The sequence below is a fragment of the Vanessa atalanta genome, chromosome 11 (assembly GCF_905147765.1).
Source record: "Vanessa atalanta chromosome 11, ilVanAtal1.2, whole genome shotgun sequence".
Classification (NCBI taxonomy): domain Eukaryota; kingdom Metazoa; phylum Arthropoda; class Insecta; order Lepidoptera; family Nymphalidae; genus Vanessa; species Vanessa atalanta.
In genome coordinates, this window is record NC_061881.1 from 6,487,645 (window position 1) to 6,509,193 (window position 21,549).

Consider the following 21,549-nt stretch of genomic DNA (forward strand, 5'->3'; position numbering starts at 1 on the left):
TTTCTAAAAGTAAAGACAGAATAATATATAACTGTTATCTTATCTTCGGTACACATTTAATTAGGTATATAATCAAAACAAATATTTTTTTTTCACTGGATATGGACAGATGTACACCTTATGTCCGCCCGATGCCGACTGTGTAGGTACCACCCACGCATATTCTACCGCCAAACAGCAATACTTAGTATTGTTGTGTTCCGGTTTGAAGGGTGAGTGAGCCAGTGTAACTACAGGCCCTAAGGACATAACATCTTAGTTCCCAAGAATGATGGCATATTGGCTATATAATATATTATGGTTATTATTACACCACAAACATCAGTGGGCGGTGGTGATCATTTACCATCAAGGGGCACCTTGACCTTGCTCGTCTACGCTATAGTATAAAAAAAACTGTAAAGATAAAAAAATGATTAATGATGATAATATTTTTTGGCTTATCACGTGGATCGTATTGGATTAATCAAATGACAAGAATTAATTAAATTGTATGGAGAAAATACAAATGTTTTTCGTTATTAAGTATATATAAAGCGCAATAACATTGTAAAATTATTACATTTAAATCATTATAATTGAGAACCTTTACTTATTTTTGTTTGTACCTACAAGATGTTGTACGTGTTTTATTATGTGTATGAATTTAAATATTCAATTCCAAGTTGAGCCTAGTTGAGTATTGTGGGAAATTTTTTTAATAACGATGAAAACTGTTAACTTTTATAAGCAAATAGCACATTTCCTGTTTAAGGGGCGAGTATAGCTTATTTCATCATGGTGCACCACTGTGGGTTGGTGGGTGATAGAATTATAATCGGCAAATGTATCCATTGAACTATAATCCAAATTTTTTTTTTTATGTATGAAAAAGTAGTCGATTAAGTTCGCATTTCCTGTAGTCTAACTGAACAAATTAAATGTAAATAAGTCTGTTGCTGAAAAAAAGTCTTTATTATTATAAGTGCACTACGACAGATAATACTTTTTTTTAGCATGCCACTTTAAATTGTATAAAGTCATCGGGACAGGCTGGCGTCAAAAAATCTAATATTTTATATTAGCAACGGACATCAGCGACCCGCGAATTTGAACACTTATTTTATCACATCACGGATAAAGCAGTTACAAATATTATATTCATAAGATAAAATGAACAAAGAAACCAAGGTAATGATGAAATAAAATGACTCTCATTAAAATGAAAATGGGTCGGACATATTTCGAGGTTCCAGCATGATTGATAGACAAAAGAAGTACAATAAGGTGTAAGTCAGACAGAACGAGGAAACATGAGAGACCAATATCACAAGAGCTGAGTAATAATTTAATAAGAGAAGCGTGTCCACGTATAATAATAATTGCCTAAATTCCCATTTAATAATTGGTAAATTTTATGTGCAATTGCCACAAAATTGTGTTTGTGATTTGAGACATAAGAATGTTAGGTCACTTACTAATACTTCCATTGACATATAACTTTGCCGAATTGTAATGCCGATATATTGCAAAAAAACAAAATTTTAAATTATTAACATTACTTTTTTTTTATTTATTAACTTTACTTTAACTTTAAACGCATAAACATAATATGTTCTATTTCTTATATTCATGAAAATTTACATGGTTTAATCTTAAAATCCGGTCTGAAAGCAGTACTATGGTATTTGCCTGGAATGTTTCGGATGTTAAGCCTACTCGGCCTACGTGTTTAAACTGTGTAGGCAAGTTGAGAGCATGTTTGTATATCTCTTGCAACGTACTACGGATTACTATCAAAGTAATTCCTAAATGGGCTTTAAACATAAACAAGATTCAATTGAAATAGTTATGAAATATCGGCAAAAATTTATATGTTCTTGCCGTTAGTAGTTTGATTTACATTATCTGTTTTGTTCATTTCAAACAAAATCTTCGATTATGAAATTGTAAGTATAAAGAAATTTTGACACATAGTCTTTTTTTATAAAGTTTAATTTGAAATGCCTTTGTTTTTTGTTTATGAATAAATTAACTTATTAAAAAAAAAAAAACAAGAATATTTTCTTTGCTAATTAAATAAGTATTTAGTTGTCAATTCTGTTACGTAGGAAGCTTAACAAATTTCATAAATTTTCGTTAAAGTCGTGAAAACGAAGACTCTATTTTGGGGCATTACTCGTTGTAGGGAGGCGCGTTGTGCCGGAGGGGGCTCTTATTGGAGCATGTATTGGAAAATGTCTATGTTATTATTTAAGCGACGAGGAAAACTCGCGCCGCTAATACCCTTCGCTCTGTACACTTATTGAATTTTTATTACTAAATACCGTCTTCACTTGAAACGGGACGGAATTCGACTAATATGTGCTTTATTCATTTTTTAATTTATTAAAACAAAGAGTTCGATTTGGTTCGAGGAGCTTGACAAGTTGGATATATACTTACTGCTTTACGTTAATATTAGCAAGTAGCCTGTTTTAGCCTTGGTATAGTCCTTGAAGATCTTCCAATTCTGTCTTTCAACGTAGGTAAAAACATCGAATGGGTATTTGACAGTGTCGGTAGTAAAATCATCTTAATAATTCAGCCCATTGCAGTTCAATATTCATAGTCTTCTTATGCATGCCAAAACTCCTCCTTCACTTTCCGTGTCCAACCGGCTCCGCCACATTTTTAGGTTATCAGTCAATCTAGCGGGATTTCTACGCTGCTATTACTGATCCTCGGTCTCTACAATGGCTTCTTTTTTGTAATGGCCGGTCAAATCGAATTTTATTAAAAAAATAATAGATAGATAATACATTAGTTTTGTTCAATTCAGTAATAAACTTAAGTCGTAATTAAATAGCATATTCTTGATTGAATCATTTTTTAATTATATATGTATAAGAAACAAAGTTCATTTTAAACTTTTCTTAATTTGACTAATGTAAATGGGTTAGGATATAGCAAAGGCAGTCTGCTCTTGAATAGAATGGTAGTTTCGTGTTGTGAATTTCACGTGAAAGCCAGACTCAATATGAATTTCGCTTAGCTCAGCTTAGTTCTGGCGTTGGCACCTACAGACAAGAGCTTAGGTTAACAAAATTGCGCCAGTAAAGTTCTCTATTAACAGTGAAGTCATTTTTAGATAGAATCATAATACCTTTAATACAATAATGTTTGTTCTATCATGATATTATGATGTTTTTCATGTCGTCAATTGAATCCAATGTTTTGTTTGTGATTCAAAATTGAATTCATTGGTTTCTAATATTTTCAAACCTCAGTTGTAAACCACATCATAAATAAGTGAGAAATAATAAAAAAACGAAAAAAAAAGATTTGTGTTGTGTTTACAACTACACGATTTATGTTTCGGTAGTTTATTTAAAGTAACCGAAATGTTACAAACAATTCACATTCTTACGACGGTTTTCAATCTCGGAAAATGTAAACTCAGGTAAAAGGTCTGATTACATTACATTTACATTACATTAGCAGCCTGTAAATTTCCCACAGCTGGGCTAAGGCCTCGTCTCCCATTGAGGAGAAGGTTTGGAGCATATTCCACCATGCTGCTCCAATGCGGGTTGGTGGAATACACATGTGGCAGAATTTCGTTGAAATTAGAAACATGAAGGTTTCCTCACGATGTTTTCCGTCACCGCCGAGCACGAGATGAATTATGAACACAAATTTAGCACATGAAATTTAGTGCCTGCCTGGGTCTGATTCCTTTGGTTAAAATAGAATAATAATTATAAATTTAATAAAATTCAGAAAAAAAATAGTCATAATTATTATAATTTCGTATAACTAAGTTCTGAATTCGTAAAGTTTTCTCATTATGTCTGGAGACATAATTAAATCTATACGATACTTGAAGATATTTTAACATTGTTGCGATTTAAAGAGACAGAATGTAATGTTATCAAAATTGTAGTTGTACACAGCGGCTAGGATGAAGAAATACGGGATTACCTGAGACGTAGAAACAATGATTAGGTCTTTTGTGTGTAGACAACAAATAGTGTCACTGAAAAAAAGGAACCTCAACGGACCTTAGAATTTTTTTATAAACAACTGAATTATATTATTTATATAAGCTATATGTATACAGTACATATATATTTTATTACTATGTCTGCTTCATTGGTCTAAAAAATATTCGATATTTCTGTATTCTCTTAGCAATAGACCGTTACTTGGAAGTTGCCACTGCACCTGGATACGAACGTAAGGCTGTTAATCCTGCGCCTGCACTGTCTCCAGTGCCAGACTGCTGTCCCATCGGATTACGAGAGTGCATCTCTTCCCGTCTTTGCGTTCACATACATATCAGTTCAATATAATGTAATATCTCACGCGTTATTGGTAGGACTTTGTTGAGAAATGTCATCGTGGCCGGAGTCTGACAGGAGCTTAAGTTCCTTGACACCCTTTAAATGTCCTACTGCTGGGCTAAGAACTCTTGTCTTTGAGAAGGTTTGGACTTATTTCACAAAGCTTATAATTTTTGTTTTATGTAAGCCTCTTTAATTCCTTAGTAATAATAAACAGTGTTTTTTTTTGTATAATTTGAACTAAATACCTCTCGACGGGCGGCCTCCTCCATATCAATCCACTTTTTCCTGTCTTGAGCTATTCTCATCCAGTTTTAGTTTACGAATTTTATAAGTTCATCTTCTCATCTTTCTAAGGGGCTCTTTTCCTTTTTCTGGGGGGTCAGCTCATGCAGTAATTTTTCTAGACCATCTCTCTTTATCCTTAAGGGCAATGCGATCAGACCACTTCCACTTTAGTTTCTTGCAGTTGGTTAAAGCATCAATCATTTTTGTTCTTTCTTTTATTTCGCTTTGTCGTTTTTTGTCTCTGAATTTTAGGTTAAGCATACTTTTCTCTATGGCTCTTTGGCTTTTTCAATTTGTTCTTTCGTGTGCGTATTATAGATCCACGTTTGATCTGCATTTAAGTGACAAGGTAAAAGGCATGAGTCTAGGCTATCTTTTTTAATCTTAAAGGTCAGTTTTAAGATTATAATATAGCTCGATATATATAGGCCAGATTTTCATCCATCAAACGCAATTTTTCTCACGACCCTACTATAAGCGTAAATCACAAAGTAAATATCATATTGAATTCTTTTTAATACAATAAATGTTTTTTTATGTTCGTATTTTTAGTTCAAGCCGTAGTTACATCTACTATCGTGATAAATATTCGTATTGATTAGCTACTGAGAGCTTAATGGGTTTCCACCGTCGTGCCTTAAGCCTTATTTCTGGGGTATAGTTGTCGGAAGTATTGTTAAGTATTAACGCCCGTCTGTATAAATTGATTTCAGTATTATTATATTATGACTTGATTTTTCCTTAATAATCTAGAAGATTTTTTTTAGTTCATTATTTTTATACATTTTTTTTTATTACTAAAACCATTGTTTAGGCATTATATCATTTTAATGTTATTTTGTGATACTGCTCTCTGATGTTCGACCTAACCTATCAACTTGTGAGAAATGATTGTTTTACAACAAAAAAAAATCAGAAACGATTAAAGTGACGAATACATTATTCTAGAAACATATCTTTTTCTATATAAATAAAAATAATACTTTGGTGAGTTGTTCTGCGTACCTTCACAAAGGTGCTTGGCCTAAAAATACAATATAAATTTTTATGTACACTCTTAAAAAGCAGGGACGGTTAAAAGTAAAAGTAACGGCCTTAAATGTGCTACTGTGGGGTAAGGCAGGAGGCCTTCTCCGGGAGAAGGTTTGCAACTAATTCCACCAAGCTGCTCCAGGGCGGTAGCAATTTTATAATTGGTTCATTAGTACTGCAAATCATCCCCTACATATAAATAAACAAATTTTATTTCTTTTTAATATTAGTATAGATTAACTATCAGAAAAAAATTACATGTCATGTTGTAAACAATTGATTTCATGATAATAATTATTGTATCTGTTACGTATAAACATCAATAGGAAACCTGCATGCATCTAATTTTAATGAAATTCTGGTACGTGCGTACATGGTAACAATTATAATATAAATCGTATATAATTTTCTTTATTTATAAATTGCTACCGTGTATAGCCGGGGCGGGTCGCTAGTGTTATTTTTAGAGAATCAGTATTTTATTTGGAGATGTAATTTTAAAATATACTTCATTTTGCTTCAAGTTATTTGTAACATTAAACATTGTCATAATATTTCATATCAAGCACATGATTACATTTCGGCACTCTTTAAGTATATAGGCATATGATATTTAAAACTGATATTAAAGTTTATCTATTAGAATCAAATCGACACTCATTTTCTTTTATTATATGTCGATAAATCGAGAGAATAACATAAAATAACGTGGACCTCAATACAAGAATATTGCTTTAAAGGGGACCGATTAGAATGTGTTTTCGGAAATTGTCGATGGGGAAATTGCCCGGAGACAAATTCGGTTCGCGCTGTAATAAGTACATTTTTTTTAGGAACGGATTATAAACATTCTGTTACTTTATTAAAAAAATCACAATGTAATTTTTAGCTGTAATATTTAATTTCATAATTTATAAACCCGAAGAATACCGTAACATGATATGCAATGTTATAATAATGAAAATATTAAAACCCAAATATTGGGATGCCAATTTCATATGTTCAGATGATCTTTAAGTATAACATGATGTATGTTACAAGAACATACACTTGTATTTATTATATATTATATACAGCCGAGATCGCCTAGTGGTTAGAACTCGTGCATCTTAACCGATGATTGCGGGTTCAAACCCAGGCAAGCACCATTAATTTATATTTATAATTCATCTCGTGCTCAGCGGCGAAGGAAAACATCGTGAGGACACCTGCATGTGTCTAATTTCAGCGAAATTGGCAGAATTTCAGAATTTCATGTGTTTTACACCAAACCGCATTGAAGCTGCGTGGTGGAACTAGCTCCAAACCTTCTCCTCAAATGGAGAGGAGGCCTTAGCCCAGCAGTGGGAAATTTACAGATCGTTAATGTAATATACACAAGTGTGCGCACTTTTATTTGAACACTCTTTATCTTCAATTCGATTGTCCGATGAGACAAAAAAAAACCACAAGACCAGTCAGGTCAGACGTGAAGATCTAAGCTACTACTGATAATTGTGTTACTGAAAAATTCAATGAATTTTATTCATCCGATCAAAAATAAACATAATAATCCGATCCTAACGCCCAATAAAAAATGTTACCACTATATCCTACACTAAAATGCAACCTTGGTTTCCAAATTATTTTTTTTGGACTCAGTATTGATTAAGGGTTCTTTTTCTTTTATATTGCAGTATATAATAGGCATTACGATTGGCATTGTATTCTTTGTTTAGGTTCTTTAAAAGAGCTATTGTGCCCGTCTAGACGAATCCTTATACAAATGTATCCTACCTTCGTAGCAAAATTATTTACCTTGTGATTTTTAATATAATTTTTTATCGTAATTTTTCTCTTCGTGTCAATCGATAAACAAATATTTTTATAGATAAGGATAACTTTGATTGAGTTTAATTTTTATTTTTAAAACATGTAATGCGTAAAAAGTACCACGTAAAAGTACAAAATTAAATTTACATAGTTAATCAAATGTTGTAAGGAAAAAAATATTTTTGTTTAAAATACATATTAAATTTTTAACTTTGTCACAGTTTGTGGTAGTATACATACATTTCAATTTGCAAATGTCATAAAAGCGATTTTTTAAAACTGTAACCATGATATTCTATAAAAATATAGGAAATAAAAGTAAAAGGAAATAACTACATTAAATATTTCTCAAGTAAAATTACTTACTCTTATCCTCGATATTTCGATTGAGAAGAAACTCAGATTTTTCTCTTTTCTGGCTTATTACAAATATATGTCAATTAAAAAAAATTATATCATCAATGAAAATTAATGTATATTACCGACATGATTTTTCATCATCTATATAATATTTTATTGAGATATAGGCCTTTTTTGACAAGAGGTTTAAATTCATTAATTAGCAAAGCTAAAAGCTTCTTGGAATATTGTCTACTCACTTACAAATGTTCATAAAAATCAGAGAGTGGGAAGCTAAAATTATACGCATCTAATACTTTAGTTAGTAGGAAAAATATAGAACTAATTTATACTCTGTACTTCTAAAAACTGAAAAAATGTTATTTCATATTCATATCTATGCGAGAACGAAATGAAAGTAACACAGAATTTTGTTAGTAATAAATATAATAAAGATTGCAATTCTGTTCGAATTTCACGTGAATATTTTTTAAATTTTATTCCATTTATGAATGCAAGATTAATTTTAAAATTGACTGACTGGTTAGAACCGTGATATATTTACTTTAGGCAAATAGAATATTTGTTTGAAATAGTCGATTTTTATTACCGCGCAGCCCATAAAGTTTAAGAATTATTTAAATGCTACGATACTTAAAATTGAAAAATCACAAATCACAATGAAATCTATATTAAAAGGAGATGGGTTACAATTTGGGTCAAAGGAAAATAACAATTTTGTGAAAATATGTATTTGACCTTTACAGAGTAAAAAACAATATTCCTGAAAATATTGAACGTACGTCTGTGCACAGGCATCAATCGGAAACCACTGGATTTTAATAAATCTGTCGAGTTATGCTGTTTGCGTCTACCCTACACGTATTCGTTGGTACTTTTATACAGAGAATTTATAAAAGAGTTCTCAGGGGATAGTCAAATCTGAATCTCCATATAACGTCACTTGGATTTTTTCGTTTCTGAAAATAAATCATACTTTGAAAGCGGTGATTTTTATATTGACTGAATTCTTGATTTTATCATTTCTAACATGCAAGTGACAGGTCACTAGCTCTTTATAAAACTTCGGCAAAGGGATTCAACACTTAATTGAATGAGAATTTAAGGGAATTGTTGGTTAACGAGCGAAGTTTGCGCCGCAATGAATGTAATTAATTGAGAACTTTTTTAACTTTGTCACAGTTTGTGATAGTAGTGGAATTTCTAGATTTATTTTTAAGCCATATTCATTGTTTTTCGTGTATAATACATACCTAACATTGAAATGTTTATCAGAAGAATGTTTTTTAATCAAAATTCAAATGAAAACTTTAAATACATCATTTTATATTTTTAGCTGAAACTATCTAGTGGATAAACTACCTGAATCTAACCTAAAGTCTATAAAGTCTAAAAGGAAAATTAATGCCAATGCACCTGTCAAGCGAATCCTGTACTATATGTAATAGCTGTATGAAGACTAAACTTTGCACGCAAGATTTGTTGATCAATAAATAGCTTTCAGAATAGACCGTGATATATCTTTACTATATGTCTCAGTAACCACATTAATTAGAAAAAAATTATGAATAGTTCCGTTTATTTCATCACCATTTCTTAAGAAAATAAGTTAATGAATCTTCATTTAAGGAATCTCAATGGTAAAGACTACATTTTTATTAGTTTAAATAAGTTTTGTATTTAATAAATGTAATTTAAAATATTAAATAGATTTAATTTATTAAAACTCATCACTTCTCTTTAGCTGCTTAAAACAAATTGGAGATCGCATTAAGAGGTGAGTAAAGATGTTGCCCTCTTCAAGCGCGTGACATGAGTTGATAAGATAATTAAGTTATCGTGACTTAATCCAATGTCTATACTTATAACATTATACGGTAAATTTCACAGCAGTTGTGAATCTAACGTCTTCAAGAACAATGGTCGTCATTAACCGGACAATTTAACTTTTTAATTGCGATTTAAGAAAGTTAAGAGCATAAGCGATGCTCAGAGGAACCATTTATGTATGGAAATGTCCAGTGGAATAATCTTGATACTTTATCTAATATCTGAATTAAAATAAAATACGTATGATAAGTGGAAATACTTGACCACGTTCTTAAATTTGCTTTTCATGTATAATTTGGATAAGTTTTATTAGATTTTTTTCGAAGCAAAATGAAGTGTCCAGAACATTTTTCTTGACTATAACGTCACTTTGGCCTTTTGCCAGGATGGGATTTATGTCCCAATCTTCATTTCATTCGATATTTTTTAATTTCCGGTAGGGGGTTCTTTAGTACTACTCACCGATGTCGAACAGTTCATATTAAACCTATTAAATTTCGTAGCGCATTAAGGGATAACTTTTAAATATTTATTCGACAACTATAAACAAAAAACAAAACAAGTAAACCAGTGCTAAAGTCGAGCCAGCGTTCTTTAGCTCCCTTATTTATTCGCATTCACTTTGAGATTACCATACGTAGCGCACTATTTTCTGGATCAAAGTGATCCAAGCAAATAAACAAAGTGAAATTCAATTCAAACATAAATATTTGTGAATTTGTTTATCACGGCTAACCGATAGAATCAAAATAAATTATATTATGTACATATCGGAACAGCCCGTAAATGTTCCTTTGCTGGATTAAGACTTCCTTTCCTCTTTTGAAGAGATTTTTTGAGTCAACACAACATGGTCAATATTACAGAAGAATGTAAAACAATCCCACTTTCGAAAACACGAGAGGAATTATAAACAAATGAAAAATTAAAAGTTATTGACTAGGTCTCGCGGTTATCGCTTAAAATTCACGTGTACCACTTGGTCATCTCGGCAAGTTTTTGCAAGCTCGTCTAGGTAGGTATCCACTCATCATATAATCTACGGCTATGTAGTAATTCTTAATATTGTTGTTTTTCCGTTTAGAAGGGCGAGTGAGTGTAACTAACTACACAAACAAATGCCGGGGTTATATAAGAAATGATTAAAATTTCATGCGTCGTTTCAGGCGACGCATGAAATTGGATCGTGGTGACCATAGGGTAGGGCTTCAGGTGGCCCGTCCACCCGATGCGATAAAAAAACACGTATGCTTAGGTATAATTATTATTTCAGTTGTGATTCTATTCTAGCTAAATCATAAATCTTATTTGAACACATACAATGTAAATATGACAATGGAATGAGCTGGTTAGGCTCGTATCAGTGTGTGGCACTCGTGAGATAAGTGAATGCTTCGTCTTTGTATACAAATGTAAAATAATTAAGCTCCGAAGTGTCTTGAATGAACGTAACTCCCCGGTATTAAGGGTTTATACGTTAATACGTACATACATAATGATGTATAGCGATTCGATTATGACATTGCCATCTCAGTAATAATATAAATATATTACTTTACGATGGTTGCGCCTACATTCGTGCATACATTCATTATGTTCGTATGTTCTTTGAGCGCATAAAATTAAATGAATATTTAATTTGTACGCATTTCCATCTCGTTCTTTCCTTAAACATTTTTCAGAATTTTTTCGTACAAATTTCAAGAAAAATTAAATTATGCGAAACTTTGTTGGACACTTTGTCGAATGAGTGCAAAATCGACTGACAATACGAATCCGAATTCATAAAAAAGTTATAAATGGAATTACACGTCGCCAAACGGAAAACGGTTTTCGTATAAAGTAACCACAAAGTAAACACCATTCAATTTTATTAGGAAGAACGAGCTGCCTTTGAAAATCCCCGGGAGGCTATCCCGTAAATCTCTATTTGTCGCAACTAAAACAGGTCACGGCAGAAGGCTATTACGTTCCCTAAATGCTGCCGAACTCCCTGTAGAGCGCTCTAATCCACTTCGAACGGGCTGGTGTCAAACGCAGGGCCGGGTTGTTTGTATTGTTTATTGTCGCGACGCCGCACGCCAAAGACGCCGTCTCCGCCACGAGAACATGTTTCAATTGATAGACCCGAACGACACCCACTGTAAACTATTATATTCCTGTGCAAACGATACTCATCCGCACTTTATATCTCCGTTAACATAAATCACGGAACAAGATACGATGATGTCGTTGACATTTTGACTTACAAGGACAAATAAATATCGATGTGGTAAGCGTTAGACTGTTATGTTCGACGTTCATACTTTTCATTATTCTTATTAACGACTATCTATGAATTGAAATAAAAAATATAACTTATTAAAGTAGGTTCTTACGAGCACTTTCGAATTGTTATTTAACAAGGTTAAGGAGAACAACTGGTAAGAAATTCAGTACTTCATCTTTCATCAATCTTTTTATTTTAATTGTCATCAATATCATGAGTATCATGCGTGAAAATCATCGAATACTAAATCTAAATATTTTTTTATTATTTATACAATCTTGTACTATAATAATATTTCGTATTATAATATGTTTTATTTATTGAGATTTGTTTACTTAATCGAATATTCTATTAAATTTTGATAGAAAAACTTTTTTACGAACCTCGAGAATTATTATTATGTAACATAAAATTACAAAATATTACATAATATACGGTTTAGTATTGATTAAGCAACTTACCGAGTCGAACATTCATCGTACAGCTCAGATCAGTGTTTGTTGTACGTGAATAAATGTACAGAAGAGCTCCAATGGAACAAAACACTTAAAACAATATACCGTCAGAGCGGCAATCATTTCTGTTTTATCTCAGTTTGCTCATGCTGCGCCGCGGAAACTGGCGTAATAAAAAACTACCATATGTACAGAGACATGTAAGTATACGCAACACGTCATATGCGCGATATTCTGTGGTAGGGTTTATGTGATGTGCCACGATAGTTAAAAACATTTTAGAACTTTGTCCCTTTGAGTTATAAAACTTATAGTAGATGTCTTTATAGATATTCATCGAATTATTGTTTTGATAAAGTCTTACTTGGAAGTTGGTTTTTGCAATATAATAGGTTATACGATATAATAGATGTTCTTGTTAACCGACTTTAAATTAGAAGGTTCTATTTTTGATTTGTCAATAAAAGTACGAAGTAAAATATTTAGATTTGGAACAGAATAGTTTGTTTCATATAATATTTTTACACCAACGTTAAAATAAAATTCTAAAATTTTCATTCATATTTATTGGTGTAAAAATATTTAAAGTATGTTTTAATATATTTTTTAAATCCATTCTAAAAAAAACCTATCTCGATATTAAGTAAATTAAATGTGTACGATATTTTCCATTTTTATTATAAATAAGTAAATACCAGTTCAAATTAAGATTAATACTAAATGAATTGCTTCTAGGCCAGAAGAAAACTTTAAATGAAAGAAATCATTGTTCTAACAATAGTTGTAAAATGAAGAGCGAGTATTTGGCTTGCAAAAGTGCACCCGAGATTGCTTCGTAACAAAAAGTTCGTTTTATTGTTTCAGATCTAACAAAGAAGAGGAATTGCAATGATATGACAATAACAAACTTTTCTCTATTATATTCTAAGGAAATAAGTTAACTATGTACGATGCAATCGAGACAATAATAATCTAAGTTAAGAAGTATTTTAAATCGACAAGCGAAATATACTGGAATTAGAATATCAAATGTCTGTTGACATAATGACTACAGAAGCGAGGAGGCGACCGAGGGTTGCCATGGAAACGGGAGGACTACCGCTGGTATATACGTTTGCTCTTCTCACTATAGTTGCAGGTAAGTGTTGGATTATCGCTCGATGTAATCTATAGACATACGTTACTTGAAAAAAAATGCAATGGAATATAAATTTGGTGTTTGTGTATTATAAATAAATTTTTAAGAGAAGACAGAATTAATAGCTCCTCTCATTTTAAGTAGCCAACGTCGCCCATAGATTAACTGAAATTACATTGATTTAAGGGAATCATTTCTCATATCACAAAAGCAGCAACCGTAGAGTCCAAGATCTCTTCATATTGGACGTGTTTACATTGGCTTACACACCCTTTGAACTTGAGCACACCAGAAATTCAGGTCTCCGGCCAGGTCAGAGCTCTACAATGTTCTGTATAATATACCAAAAAACGTATAATCATATAATATGAACATTTGTATGTAAATAATATATTTTCATCTCTTTTAATATTACTGATAAAACATAACTTTTGATCATTTAAGTATTGAGAATTTAATTCATCTCGATAGAATAAAATCTAGCAGATTTTTATATTTGGCGCTCTAGCAATTTGACGATTATACTTAACAAGATATTTTTTATTTTTTAGAAATAATATAATAGAATGAATATTTTAAAAAGAGAATTACGAAAGGGTTTATTTATGAATGAAATATGTGAATCTTAATACCTTGTGACTAAAACTAGTTGGTATTTGGAATTGTGAAATACAGAATTGAAACTGACGGTTCTATTTTAACTATTAATAAAATATGCTTCGCTTAAAAAACCTTTAGCATTGATGTTAAAACTGAATTCGTTTTTTATTTTATTTTTTATTTCAACGTCGATTTACGCGTATCGCTTCTTTTTAAAGAATTCATATATAAAAATAGAGCGGAGACTGTGAATTTCACTGTGCTTAATTAGTGTTTATAATACATCTCGTACTCGGCGTCGTCGGAGGAAAATATCGTGATGAAATCTGCATGTGTTTCACGCTATCTATAATCTCGCATTAGAGAATTGTGGTAGAATAAGTTCGAAAATCTTCCCCTTAACAACAATCAATTTAATATGCATATAAAAAACATAAACAACGTATGAAATTTTACATCCAAGAAAAATACAAGGGCTTATTAATTATGAGGCTTATATTAATAATCAACGGAATTACATTTGGCTGATGAATTGTTATCATGTGTTACCATTTGCCTAAATTGTATTGAAACCAGAATTCCCTCAAGTGTACGGAGCTTAGACCATTCACAAATAATTTAGTGCTACGTCAGAGTGTGTTCTTTAAATAAAGACTTTATTTATATAAGTAATTATCCAGTGATTAGAAGACGTGAATTTTAACGAATGACTCCGAGTTCAATCCCGGGAAAGCAACACTAAAATTTAATGTTTTTAATTTATTTTTATAATTCATCTCATGCTCGGCAGCGAAGGAAAACATCGTAAGGAAACCGGCGGATAAAAAATTGCCAGGTGTATCCACCATTGCCCATTGAAGCAGCGTGGTGAAGCGAGCAATGAACCTCTTTATTTCCAAAAAGTAGAGACGAAGTTGTAGCGCGTATCTGAGAAGGTTTTAGTATATTTTGTTATTATGTATAGACGTGATAAACGTGAATTTTGTGTTATTAAATATCTATAAATATATCTATAAAATATAATAAATCTTGTATTCTTGAATAATTTGAGGTTATTTGAGTTAAATGTTTGAAGAATCACGGCAATAATGTTCCTATACTGTACTAATATAATTTGTATAACGTGCTCTTTATTTATCAATTTCATTAAACAATTACATTATGTATATAGATGATACGAAATAAATAAAATTACCTCTATTTGCGGTAATTACTTTTTATATTTAGTTACCGTTTCTAAAGTTATACTAATATGAGAAAACGATAAGTTTATTTGTTTTTTTTATTGGGTCAATGCGCTAATAATAGTTATTTACTATCAATAGAAGCATTGTAGAGCAATAATTGGAGTAATTAACATAAAATAGTGCTTCTTCCAACAATTATACCTAGTCGATCATTGATAATATGTGTTACATATTATTGTAATCGTATACTTTTGTATATTGTACAGCAGGTACAGTAAAACGTAAAGTTATACAGCAGGCTGTAAATCTAGCATATTATAACAAAATGGAAAATAGGTTGAAATAAAGGTTTATATAAAACGCATAATAAATTATATATATTTGTTTGATGTTAATAATTCTTATGTAAATAAATGAATTTATATATTTGTTTTAGTTATTTTTTTACTTATATAATAATAAAACATTATCAATATTGATTGAGAAAAAAATACATATTTCTTATGAGTAATAGTCACATATTTGTAAGTAAAGTGTTTGGTTTTGAACAGATTCGTTTTTTCGAGTCTCGTTACGGATTTTGTCACACGACTGACTTTATAAACTAGAAAAACATATACCTAGTTATTTTCATCTATCGCAGTTACTTAATGAAGGAGTCTAAGTTAATGAATAAAGGAATGATGAAGTTTAACTTATCTTAGTGTCTGAACTAAACATTGTGCTGACACATTTCCACTGGGCCTGAGCCTGAGTAGTCGGTGTATTGTCTGCTCACCACTCTGTGAATTCAAATCCTATGTTTATTTATAATTAAATATAATTAATGTTTATCTTTCACATAAGTTACTCGTATCATTGCCATAATTGCGATGCATTAAATTCATGCCTATGTTAGGTTTAGTCTTTACGAAATATGTCGAAAGTTTCTCGTTATTTTTCGGACGATGATAACGAAATGAAAGTTTAACATTAATTGTTTATAATATGACTAGTCTGCAAGTATTGAGTATAACTATTAGATGCAGAAGCATTAAAACTGCTCGTTTTAAAGAAGTAAGAAATCGGTGAAACTGCTTGGATATGACTCCTGTTATAAATATACTATAGGAACTATTTTTACTTTCTGCAGAAGACAGTGTCGCGTTAATTTGTCTATTTATTATTATTTTAAATCAAGCTAATAATACTCTTATAATTCACAACAAATTTAAATATAATACAAAATAACTTGACCTATATTCACGTCGTTTTTACATGGACCACAAATAAAAATCAAAGAAATCTTAAAATAAATAGTAATAAATCCCATTACACTGAGCGATTATATATAAAAAATTAAATCAATAAATTTATTTTTATGTTAATCGACTTGAACTTTGTATTTATAATAGTGGAAATTATCCTAAAGTAATAATAAATTATTATTAAACACATATAAAATACTTCACTATAACAAAAGCGTTATGAACGTAAAAATTTAGTGGAACTAGAAGCACTTTAGTTTACTAGTAAATATTTACGCTTCGCAGGCAGAGGCTTTGAAGTACTAACTCAGTGTAACTAAACGTGTTTCTTACTAATAGCCCGCCCGATGAAAAGCTTAATATCCCGTCCGGTACGTCTTTACGCCTCTTTGAAAACATTAATTTTCTCTTCCTAACGCTGAATAAATTAATGCGGGTGTTTGCAAATCAAGTTCCAGACACTGCTTTGCGTGAATATTCGATGTCTGCTTTATTAAACATTTATGATATTTTTGCTATTATTAAGTAACAGCGTATCTGTAAAAGTAACATTCTATGTATACGAACTTATAATATTAATAAAAGTCGATAAATAGGACATTATAGCGGTCAATAAGATATATATTAAAATTTGATTGCATTTAATTACAATAAAAAAAAACATTCAGTAAAATACAATGTATGCTAAGGTGGTTTATTATTAAAATTGTCTTCATACTGACAAACTCGGGTGTAGTAATATCAAGTTTACCTCTACAAAAGTATTAGCGGTGAAGATATATAAGATTATATTATTGTTGAAAGGAAAAAAAATATTAGATCTTGGTAATATTTTAATATAGGAAATTCTGTTGATTCATTACATATACGCAAAACATTTAATACGTTCTCGCAGTGCTCAAATAAAACTAAACCTGTTTACATGATCGGGCAAATTGTTGCACTTTAATGACCGTCTACACGAACAGACCGCTGCAGTTTAAAGCAATACCGCAGATTCTCCCACGTAGACGGCACGCTTGACGTCAGGAACCCGCACAGACGTTGCCTTAGCGGATTCCAAGTTTAATTGAAAACACTTTATACAAACCTTTTCTTTTAATTGTTTAAGGCTTCCGTCTCTGCACCGTGCCCCTTGAATTCCACATTGTTTCATTATAGCGATGAAATTGAATCGGCTATAGTACGCAAATAATTCCGTCTGTAATTGATAGACACATTAAAAACTCCACCGAATTAAGGCTAATCATTGGATAAATTGTATGGAAATTAGTAAATGAATGCATTGCGGATTTAATGCAATTCTATCAGAATGTAATTATAGGCGTCGATGGGCGTGAAATACTGAATAATTGGAATACGTAATCGGATACAGTGCCAACCAAATACGAAATGCGTACAATGATATATTTTGATTAAAACTTGTTCGAGCTTATGCTTCGAATAGGTGTGATATTAGATACGAAATACGCGCATATTAAAAGTGAGTATTACTGTGTGTGTTATATATATTACTTGATCATATTGCTTAGAACTTACATACTTGAATGCTCGGTTTCGTATAAGAATGAAAATAATACGTGCCAGTAATATGAAAATTGTAATAAAATTCTTTTATATTTTGTATACTTAGTTTATATTAAAATGCGTCGTACGTTTCTACATATATATGTACATATATATACAACATTAGCTTTTTTGGCTCAAGTTTTTATAAGTACATTTAAGTTCCACTTCACGTTATAAAAGTTGTAATAAAGTGCAACACGTAAATCCTTTTTTACGTAATAATTTTTATTTTATTTTATATATCGTTTTTATCAAACAATGTAATAAATTTTGCAACAATTTTATTATACATTATCAACGACTGTCATTGGTTTGTTATATCACTACTAATATTATTATTAGTGATATTCATAATATAATCTTAATTTGTTAGTTTTATTTATTTTATTTCAATAGGAATCATAATTTCTATTCGTGTTAGTAAATAAATATTAAGCATTAGTAAGCGTCATATCGGCAAGAGAGTCACGAGTTAGTTAGGTTAGTTGCTCGTAGCAGCCCTTAACTTGATCGGAATGATGTTCAATTATATTTTATTTTCATTTAAATTACGCATTAAAAATATATATTGAATATATATACTTTAATTGACGAATTTTATATGTTATAAATTGCAAAATATGTATTAAATTATCACCTGGATGTGACTATTGCCATTTCAGAAAAACGTAACGTTTCAAGGTTATGTTTATATTATCGTGTTTTTCATGACAAACCATGAAATTAATTTAAAAATATATTTTAATCCTTAATTCGTGACTTTATAAGCTTTATATAGCTCTTGGTCGTAGATCAAGATAAAGGGGGTCGTGGCTCGTTAAACTTAGCGGCCAGCCATTGCCTTGAGTTATTAATTTCTAGTCGGGAATAAAAAGTTTGTTCGACGGTGTGAAATGTTATGATATCCCGTTTGTTCAATGCTATAAAATTTTATTTATTACTTGATTATTTTTTCTAAATTGAATTTATTATTTACTTAACAGCTGAATCAAACCGAAGGAATTTAGATAGTCTTTTGAAACTGGTAAGATTAAAATAAGATTAAGATTTTAATTTCACTTCTAAAATGGTGCAGCTATTGTTTGTGAATATGCGAAGCGAAGAAGACTTTTGACTATAACAATAAAAAAACTATGTATTTTTACGATTTTCCGGGAATATTTGTTTATTTATTTTATTTTGGCAAAAACTACTTTTATCATTTTATATGACGTACGGAAAGACTTCGTTTTCTGAAAAAAAATGTTTGGGACAGAGAGTGTATACCATCAAATTGTCGAGTTTAATTAAAATACATCCTGTGGTTTCCACAGATGCACGCACCAACAGAAACCATATTTGACCAACAATTAATATTATTAAATTTATGGGTTCTATTATGGTTTCATTGTTCTATTAGAGTCGTGATATTATATAAAAAGATTTTAACAATACATAACTGAACAATATAGTTTATGTACATAAACTATAACCTAAATATTTACAAATTTTGTATTGCGTTTTAAGAACAAAACTCAAATCACTCTTAAAACAAATAAAATATACTATAATATTTAATATATATCACGTAAGTCTTAAGTGTATTTATATAAATTACAAAAATATTATCAATAAGGGATATACGTACATTTCACGTAATATTTTTTATTATTTTATATAAAAGTTTTAAAAACGGCTTCAGCATCAGTGTACAGATAAAACAGGCTTCGGACTGGGTTATTAATTTTCATTTGCTACACTTGGTCTAACGCGTGCAGCGGCTCGCATAAAGCCCGTCTTTACCGAAACTACGAAATTTAAGCTGTTTTGTTCCATTATCTTTATATGCCGACATTCGGAATGTTGCCTTGTAATAAATGTATTTTAGCCTTATATATATTATATTCATATATATTTAATATTTTAAAAACAAATATATTACAACAGCTAGTAAGATTTTACATTAATATGAATGCTATTTTAAATTATATAATGATCATAGGAAAACGATTAGGTTTTCAATTGTTATCTTACAATATTTAATAATAGTTTTTAATAGTGATGTGGCATAATATCGATAGTACAAATATATTTTTTGTTTTGTTGAAATAAATTACGATACGATGATTACAGGTATACCTAGAACTGTTTATACCGCTAGTACTAGTTATGCCGAGTACTTCGTTTTACTCGGTTTTGTTTACGACAAACTGAGTAATCTTACTTGGTACAAGTTTAAGCAGGTTTGAGGCGCGAAAACACGGTTAAGGCAAAAAAACATTTGAAATACAAGTTTTTGTCCATTGATCATATAAAAATATTGTCTTTGCTGTTGAACGTTAAGAAGTTCTTTCATCTAGAGCCAATCCTGGGAGTAGTATTAAGTAAGCAGCCAGTAAAGTATATTATCATCAGCTCATCACCACGGCATCGGAATTAAATTCACATGTATAATTTAAACTCTGTAAGAGGAAATGGTTCGAATTTAGATTGCAAGATGGCCTAAACAAATTAAAGTAAGTAATTGCCAGTAAATGTCCCACTGCTGGGCTAAGAGCTCCCATCCTCATTAGAAAAAGGTATGGATCTTATTCCACTACGCTGCTTCATTGCGTGTCGGGGTGGTAGAATTTTATTTAAATTAGAAACGTGAAGGTTCCTCACCATATTTTCCATCACCACAGAGCATGAGATGATTTATATACCTACACAAATTAAGCACATAAAAATTCAGTGGTGCTTGCCTGGATTTGAAGCAGCAATCACTGGTTATTCACGCGTTCTAGCCACTGGAGCATCTCGGCTTAAAATGAACTGTTAAACAAAAATATTGCAAATTAAGTAATAGCTGGAAAAAAAATCTCCTAATATTTGGAATCGTTGAAAGATTTAGTTGACAGCATCATGCGTTTTTATTTAAATTAAAAATAAATACCACTTAATCGTGCGCCTAAGCATTATCTCTTGGGTCGTGACATCCTAACCCTTTGACGTGGACACTACCGACTCGAAAAGAGAACATGGTGCAAACATGCGTCAAATGCGTAAACAGGCGAGAAAATCAAACGTCCGCACGTTCACATCGCGTACTTGGAGCCCGTAACCGTGATCATGACATACTCATTAATTTCAGATAAAATATATCTAACTGTCCTAACTTGTATTTAAAATAATTAGTCAAAACAAATGAACTTTAAAATCTACCCAAAATAAAATAAATAGATTATACCGAATATACCATAGTAACAGACGAGTATTCGGTACAATTCCGGTTCCCAGATCAATAATATATAGAGAAGTAAAATCGTTATTCTTGCCTTTTAAAACAGTCTATGACAACATAAATGTATATTTAGTGGATAATAATCGGTCACTATTACAAAATTAATATTAATTGTTTCTTATCTTACTTAACGGGCCATTCCCGTGCGCGCAAATATTTCTTTATTTCTGTGCGTAGAATATATATTTTTTAAGTT

General features: G+C 31.0%; 1 protein-coding gene across 2 annotated transcripts in view; it reads left to right on the top strand.

Moving 5' to 3' along the window:
• LOC125067226 (lachesin-like) overlaps positions 1-21,549 on the top strand; it is a 78,455-nt gene that overhangs the window by 17,782 nt on the left and 39,124 nt on the right. The window contains exon 2 of one of the 2 annotated variants that reach the window (XM_047675694.1): positions 13,215-13,488. In XM_047675694.1, coding sequence (XP_047531650.1) covers positions 13,380-13,488 — 109 coding nt within the window. In that variant the 5' untranslated portion in view covers positions 13,215-13,379. Of the gene's footprint in view, positions 1-13,214; positions 13,489-13,753; positions 13,801-21,549 lie in introns of those variants that run through there. The other variant, XM_047675695.1, reaches the window with a different exon arrangement.